The 8,452-nt window shown below is 48.2% G+C and overlaps 1 protein-coding gene across 1 annotated transcript in view; it reads right to left on the bottom strand.

The window, feature by feature from the left end:
• Positions 1 to 3,696: 3,696 nt before the first annotated feature.
• Positions 3,697 to 8,452, bottom strand: part of TCERG1L (transcription elongation regulator 1 like) — a 162,753-nt gene continuing 157,997 nt past the window's right edge. Inside the window, 2 exon segments of the mRNA XM_005428825.1 lie at positions 3,697 to 4,614; positions 6,830 to 6,948. Coding sequence (XP_005428882.1) covers positions 4,458 to 4,614; positions 6,830 to 6,948 — 276 coding nt within the window. The 3' untranslated portion in view covers positions 3,697 to 4,457.

Raw genomic sequence — 8,452 nt, 5'->3', positions numbered from 1 at the left:
TTTATGTCCAGAAATCCCCTTTATGTCCAGAAACACCCTTTATTCCCAGAAACACCCTTTATTTCCAGAAATCCCCTTTATTCCCAGAAATCCCCTTTATTCCCAGAAATGCCCTTTATTCCCAGCAGTGGGGGCACTGGGCTCTGCCCCCTCCACTCCCTCTGTGGGAATCAGCTCTGCAGGAAGAGGATTCTCCCTGCCTTGGTAGCACCTCAGCTGCACTGAGATGTTCTGGAGGATGCAGGAGCGGCGTTTGTTTCACAACAAAGCCGTAAAAACACACAGCTGCAATTTGTAAGGAGATCTGTGCACAAGATCCAGACACATCAACCTCCAGCTGACTGTGTCTGAATTATTAAATCAATATTTTATTCTTTTAGGAGGAAAAACATCACATCTGAGGGGGAAATTATTTTTAATACAAACAAAACACGGGCCTTGAAAGGCTCAGCCTACCGTGCCTACACTCACAGCCCCCTCAGATGGAGAAGGTCTTTATTAAAAATGCTCTTTAAAGTGAAAGGAATTCTTGTTTTGCAGGCAGTGCCTGTTCCAAGCAGAAGCACAGCTTTGCTGTGATTCCAGGGAAGGGCTTTTCTCTTCAAAGGAGAAAAAAGAGAAATATAATAAAAAAAAAGATATTTTGTTTCATGGGGTAAAGCCTGGTCTAAGAACTGACTGGTTTGGGTTGGAGGGACCCCAAACCCCACCCGGTGCCACCCCTGCCATGGCAGGGAAACCTTCCCCTGTCTCAGGTGCTCCAACCTGGCCTTGGGCACTGCCAGGGATCCAGGGCAGCCCCAGCTGCTCTGGGCATTCTGGGTTAATCCCCACCTGGTGTCATTGCTTCAAAACCAGTGATGGCCACGCTGATTCCAACAGGCAAACGTGGAAAAGTTCACTTGGAGAGGTGTCAGTGGTTCCTGCCAGCTCAGTAATGCCCCAGCAGAGCTGGAGACCCCACGTCCCTGAAAAGCTGCCTGGGATGTGAGCTCAAGCAAGCAGGAGAATTTACAAAGACTGGGTTTTTCTCTCTCTAAATAAATAACGAGCTGAGAAAGAAGAGGAGTGTTCAGAGAATGTTCAGTGAATTGGCAAAGATTTCTTTGCTTTTTTTGAAATCAAACCCTTCATTTTATCAGCAGCTGACTCCAAAATGAGCTACACAAGGCACTGCGGGGAAGGAGATGATCTTTAAGGTCCCTTCCAAGCCAGACCATTCAATGATTCACCTTGAAAATTATCCTCAGAGTTAAATATTGGCAAATTATTCACTTCTATTAAAGGAGAAGGGAAAGGGATGGGGTTGTGGTCTGCAGTGAAGGTGAGAGCACAGGATCAGCTCTCTGACTGTTCATTATTTTAAAAAAGAACAAAAATAAAATCCTTGCTTCTCTCCCAAAGCCAAGCCCTGCTGAGCACCTGGATAAGGAAATACAACAATCAAAAAGCAGTTGTAGCTCCTCCCTCCCTCACAGGAGAGGAGGGGAAAAAGGTTCAATTTAGAGCAATTTTGACAATGTGAAGCATCCAGTCAGGGCTGAGAGGACCCTCTCACAAACTCCTAAAAGCTCCAAGCCAGCTCCAGGTCTGTCTCTGGGAAGGGAAACTGGGAGGAACTGGGAATGCAGAAATGATGTTTTTCCTTGGGAAGGGGACGGAGTTTTCCCTTTCAAGGAACAAACATCATTTCCGCATTTCCAGCACTCCCAGTTTGTCCCATTTCCCTTCCCAGCATGGAGACTTGAAAGACAAGAACCTCAGGTGGAAAGAGGCCAAGGAGAAGTGCCAGGATTGCTCAGAGGAATGAGAATGCAGAGGGAAGGGCCAGTGCAGAGGCAGCAGTGCCCAGTGGCAGCAGAACAAGGGAAACACAAGGCACGGGCACTGCGCTGGCCCTGCAGCACAAACCAACTGGAATTGCTTGCAGAAGCACACCCAGAGCATCTCTGTGCATCCAGAGGAGTAAATCTGGAGCCTCCTGGGAGCTCTGCCATCATTTGTTCTCATTTCTCTGACTCCTCTCCGTTTCTGCTCGGGATTAGCTCTCCCAGCAATGATCACAGCAACAGGGAAGCCTGCTCCCAGGGGGTGCCATGGAAGCAATATTTACCAAAGCAAACCCAAGCAAAGGAATCAAAATACGAAGAACTAAGTTAAAAAAAAATACCAGTCACAAAGTACTTCAAAAAGAGAATAAAAATGGTTTTAACTCTTGCTCAACCACTAAAAAGCCTTGTTGGGAGGCTGAAAAGCAGAGGAGAAAAACCATCCCAAACTGACCAAATCCTCCCAAAATCAACTTCTGCACATCTTCACATTGCCCACATTGTGCACAGTTTGTTCCCTCAGGATTTTGCATTCTACCTAATGAAGAAAAGCCACATAACATTATCCCTTTGATTTTTCCTCTTATTTATCTCGGGTTCAGACCAGTACAAGCCAGCCAAGGATGCCAGCACACAAACTGCTCCTCACATTACCCAAGTAAAGCCATTGTCAGCATTTTATTGGCACCTGAAGCCAAAATGAACAAGCTCAAGCCCTTGGCAGCCCACTCCACCCTAATCTAGCTTTTAATGACAATTTCCTAATTTTCAGTGCCTTGTACTCAGGGAGGCAAACCCCGAGCTCCATCTGGGGATACCCTGGGTTCACTTTCCTCCCTGTGATCCAACCAGCTCCAAATGAAGCTGCTCCCCACGGCCTGGCCTGGCTGTCTGGGGAGCTCCCAGGGCTGTCTCTCAGTGCTCTTGGTTGAACTGAAAACCACTAAAAACCACTAAAAACCATTAAAAACCATTAAAAACCATTAAAAACAATTAAATCCATTCCGCTCCTTGGCGTGTTTTTCCACCCTGAAAACTGAACAAAGTGCAGCCATGCAGAAGCCCCGGGGCACTCACCTGAGCAGGAGCACATCCAGGAGATCCCTCAGGGATGTGAAACCAGGAGCAGCTGGAGGCTGCAGACACCTGGGCAGGTGGCAGGGCCTGGGGCAGCCCTTTCCCTTGTCCCTGCCCACCCCACAGCCAGGAATCCCTTCCCAGGGTCCCACTGACCCTGCCCTCCGGCACTGGGCAGCCATCCCCCCTTGTCCTGGCACTCTGAAGTATTCCAAGCTCATTTTTCCAAGGCAGCAGAAAGTTCATTCATTGCCTTGATTATAAAATATCCAGCACACACCCAAATAAGAATTACTGGGAGTTGGAGAAAGTATCCCCCCTCACTCCAAGCAAACAGAAGTCTATGGATTTAAGGAGCAATAACTTAAAATTTAGGTCTCCTGGGGAAAAAAAATCACAACCGGAGCATCTTTGGAGCAGCACAGAGATATCCTGATGTCCCTCCAGCCACAATATCCTACCTGTGCAGCCAGAGTGACTCTTGTTCCCAATATCCTCAGATTTCCAATGGATCTCACTGAATTTGCACACAAATCATCATTGGCAGGAGCCCCCTCTGGTTTTCCATCTCTCCAGTAAAAATCACCAGCCCTGCGTTATTTTCCCCATTATTTCCTGGAATCCCAGAGTGTCCTGAGCTGGAAGGGACCCACAAAGATCCAGTCCAACCCCTGGCCCTGCACAGACAACCCAACAACCCCCACCCCATCCCTGACAGCATTTTCCAGTTGAGTTCTGGCAAAAAAAACCTCTTCAAAAAGTTTCACCCCTGAAAACAGGCTTGAAATGCTTCTTAATTACAAAAGTTAAATATTTATTTATACAAATATGATGAGAAAAATCTCATGCAGACTCTTCACACACAGGAACAGAACCCAAATCCAACGGGGATGGCTTCACCACAGAACTGGGGTTGGAAGGCTGAGGGGAACCCTGCCCACGGCGAGTTCTGGGCCGGAGAGTTCTCCCATGGAACATGTGCCAAGATTTCCACACTCTTCACCAAGATTTACAATGAATTGCTGATTACTACTACTCAAGGACTGGACAGAGACGGATGAGCAGCGGGAGCGGGTCCTGCAGACCACCAGACCCCACACACTTGGTGGAAATGCAGAGGTGCCAAAAGATTGCTTGAGATAATTCCCCTAAATGATGGAAATGCCTTGAGATTGCTCTGGATGGCATCTGCTTCTGCTTAATTATAAATCTGCATCGGAGTCATAACTTGTGTATATTACAAGTAATTTGCATAATTAAAACAATTAAGGGATCGACATATCATGGCAATTAGAAATGCATCGAACTCTGGATGTTGTACAAAAGAGAGCTTCAATATGAAACATTAATTCTTTGAGAACAGAATATCCTTCCCATTCCTGCAGAACAGCCTTCCCCACTGCAGTGGGTGCTCCCCAAACTCCGTTCAGAGGCAGCTTTGACCTCCCGCTCCTGGTGCTGCTCTGGGACCCCGCGCGTTTCCTCCTTCCTTGGAACCCCTTCCCGCAGCCCAGCCCGGGCACGTGTCTTTATTGCCAGCTCCACTTGCTCTTATCTCATTTTCCGCAGCCTTATCCTGTTTTCCTTGTCCCTCTTTTTGAGGATGAGGATGAACTGGTTGAAGAAATGCTCCTGGTCCTTCTTCTTCGGGACGAGGCGGAAGCGCTGGTCCCGGCCGTGCTTCTCGGCGAACTCCTTGAAGGTTGTCCTGTGGGAAAGGCAAAGTCCTTGAAGGTTGTCCTGTGGGAAAGGGGACCTGGGCAGCTGGGGCTGTGCCTGGCACCCCCGGGCTCCTGTCCTGCACCCACCCCCAGAACCAGGGTGTACAAAGAGAATCCCACTCTTTTGCCACAGAGATGGTTCGCTCAGTAAGAGCTGCTCGGAAGGAGCTCGCTTGGGTTTCAGGATGGCAAACTTAAATTCATTTTGCTTGGTTTTTCTTGCTAGACCATGATGCAAAAGGTACAAGGGTTGATCTTTGCTGTTAATAGCTTAGTTTTCATTATTATTTCATCTTTCCCTTAAGGAACGTAGTCTCGATCGCGCCAATGGTGTCTTTTCTATCGCCTATACTGGGACTAGAAAAGGGGACCTGGGCAGCTGGGGCTGTGCCTGCCACCTGTCACACACATCTTTTATGGAAAATCCTTTCCTTGGGATTTTTCCTCCTGAGAAGCTGAGAGGCCTCAGGAACAAAATGTAACCAATGGTTATCTGCTGCTGTGGGATGCAACAGGTGCATCTGTGATTGGTCTCATGGGGTTGTTTCTAATTAATGGCCAATCACAATCCAGCTGGCTCAGACTCTGTCCGAGACACAAGCCTTCGTGATCATTCTTTTCTATTCTATTCTTAGATAGCCTTCTGATGAAATCCTTTCTTCTATTCTTTTAGCATAGTTTTAATGTAATATATATCATAAAACAATAAATCAGCCTTCTGAACCATGGACTCAGATCCTTGTCCCTTCCCTTATCCTGGGACCCCTGTGAACACAGTCACAGACACCCCCAGGCTCCTGCCCTGCACCCACACCAGGAACCAGGGCATGGGAGTGGGCGTTAGGAATGGGATGGAGAATCCTCCTCCTCTTCCTCCTGGGATGGAGGAAGATGAGCCCCCACGAGGGCTCTGGGCACTGGGGCAGCCAGCAAGGATTAAAATGGCATTTCAGAAGGGTTGGTGGCTGGCAGGAGGCTGCTGAGCCATTAAAGCCATGCTCACAGAGCAGTGACAGGGAGGTTTTATTTCAGCTCCTGCATGTTTTGTATTTCCAAGGCGAGCTCCCTCCTAGCAGGGTTTTCTACCTTCATTGCCTTTCAGGCTGCATGCCCGGCTCCTTTCCCCAAGGTGACTCTTTGCTTTTTATTGGAAATATTTGGGATTTATTCCTCTCATTGTGTGCCTAAATCAAGGCAGGGAAAGGAGCTTCCTCAGTGCTTTGTTGTCACAGTCAGCTCCCAAAACCCTTCAGGGGTGAAATGCCCCTGGCCTCTGGGCCAGCACAGCTTTTCCCCTGGGCACTGGGAATATCAGTGCTGGAAGCAGAGTTTGGGTGGGACATCAGCCCAGAATATCCCTAATTTTGTTGTAAAACGTTTCTTGTAATTACAATTATTCCAGCCCCACGTGCTGTTTGGATCTGTGTGCCCACGCAGGTCGTGCTGAATAATTATCTGCATGTTTTATCAGAGAAAACAGTCATTTCTTTGTTCCAGCAATTTAACAATATTTATAATATAAACCCCTTTATTTTCATGTAATTTACAAATGAGAAAGCACTGCCCTAAGCACTGCCACTGCCACTGTGTGAGTCTGGATCCATCACTAGAAAAACAAAGTAAAACATAAATTGTGCCTTGCACGCTGTATTTTAATTTAAACACAGAATTGTAGAGCCACAGAAGGGTTTGGGTTGGGAGGAATCTCACAGATCATCTTGTTCCAGCCCCCTGCCATGGGCAGGGACACATTCCATGGATTTAATGGTGTAGCATTAACAGGAACTTTGAGAAATTATATTTCTCTTCCACCAAGCCCAAGACTAAATGCAATTTCTGAGTAATTACACCTGCATGTGTAATATGGATGAGATTGAACATTGTGGTACTGATTTTCCATAAGTAATGTGTGTTCTACAATCACTGCATATACAGGAATATAAAATAAATGTGCTGTGCAAAGTGCTGCACATTCTGAGGGAGAGAGGGAGAGGGGAAGGGACAGAGAGAGGGAGAGTGGGAGACACAGATGGAACATTTCCTCTCCCAGGAATACAACACAATTCTGGAAAATACCAGGGAAGAGATGCCACCCCAGCATTGGAACTGGCATCTTCCTCTTGCTAGGAAGAATTCTGGGCTGAAAAGCTCAGCCTAAATGACAAAGCCGAGCTTCCCAACCCTTCCTAAGGCAACACCTACCTTGGGGATAACTTGGATTCTTCCAGAAGCTTCTTGAATTCTTCCTTGGCCAACAGCAGTTTGTTCTTCTTCTCTTTGTACTCCTCCCTGACCCGGGTCTTGACAAACTGCTCGAAAATCTGGCCAGGGAAGGGAGCCAGGACAAGGAGTTATGGACAAAGCCTTGGGGGGTTTTGGCAAGCCCAGGGCCTGCAGTCCTCATCTGCCTCCCCACGTGTCCAGGAGTTTCCATCCCATCCCCTCCAAGGACTGGCCCTCTGTCCTGGCTGCAATTGGGCATTTAATTAAAGGGCAGCAGTGTTGGTATTGATCCCAGAGCCCCAGACTGGTTTGGGCAGGAAGGACTCAAAGCCCAGCCAGTGCCAGCCCTGCCATGGCTGATAAAATGATCCCATGGCTGATAAAATGATCCCATGGCTGATAAAATGATTCCATGGCTCCAAGGAATGTCTCTGGACTGACTCATCGTGCCCAGGTGCTGTCCTTGCCCATTCCCTGAAATGAATCCCAAACTCCCTGCTCAGGCTCTTTAGCAGCCCTTTCCATCCTGGCAGCTCCTCATACATTTTCATTCCTGTGTTTCCTTATTATTTTGTTTCACTTTTCTTTCCTTAGGAAAGGAGATATTGGAAAGGGAGCAAATGAAGATGTATGTGCCCATTCCTGTGGTAAATACCTACAGGAAGCTCTCTGGAGAACCACGGGACAATATGGAATAAGTTCATTTTTCATCCTGTTTATTTAAAAAATGGACGATTCGATATTAAAAATTATTCCTTCTGCAGGATGACAGAAGACTTTTAAGGGAGAGGAATAACCACAGAACAGCACATTCACCTTCTCTGCAAATCCCTGCATCTCTCCTGAATTCTGTAGATTCATCTGCAGACTTTGGAACCCTTAGTGATAATTAATGCCCAAATTACCAAGGCAGCAAAAACCCCACATCCCTTTGGAGCTCCCCAGAAAAACCCAACCCTGGCAGAGAGTCAGGCCCCAGTGCTTTGTCCAGTGGGGTCAGCACCAACCCTGCCACACTCCTGGGAAAGGTCCTAAACAATGGAAATCCAGCAGTGTCCCTGCACTATCCCAGTAATCCAGGGTAGAACAGTTCCCTTGGGGCCATTTCCTTCCTATTCCCAGATCCCCATTCCCAGGTTCCCCATTTCCAGGTCCCCATTCCCAGGTCCCCCCATTCCCAGATTCCCCATTCCCAGATCCCCATTCCCAGATTCCCCATTCCCAGGTTCCCCATTCCCAAGTTTTCCAGGCTCAGGAGCTGTTCCTGCACCCCAAGGGTTCCTGTGATCAAACCTTGGAGCCCCTGCTTGTCCAAGGAGAGAACCCTGAGAACCACAGAATATCCTGATGGGAAGGGACTCACAACTCCCAGACCCCAAACCCCACAGAGTCCAACTCCCAGACCACAAACCCCGCAGAGCCCAGCTCCCAGACCCCAAACCCCACAGAGCCCAACTCCCAAATCCCCAAACCCCACAGAGCCCAGCTCCCAGACCACAAACCCCACAGAGCCCAGCTCCCAGACCCCAAACCCCACAGAGTCCAGCTCCCAGACCCCAAATCCCACCGGAGCCAACTCCCCGACCCCCCAACCCACACAGA

Source organism: Geospiza fortis, unplaced genomic scaffold, assembly GCF_000277835.1.
Source record: "Geospiza fortis unplaced genomic scaffold, GeoFor_1.0 scaffold298, whole genome shotgun sequence".
NCBI classification, from domain to species: Eukaryota; Metazoa; Chordata; class Aves; order Passeriformes; family Thraupidae; genus Geospiza; species Geospiza fortis.
The sequence above is the reverse complement of the archived record's forward strand: the minus strand, read 5'-3'. Positions and strand labels throughout refer to the sequence as shown.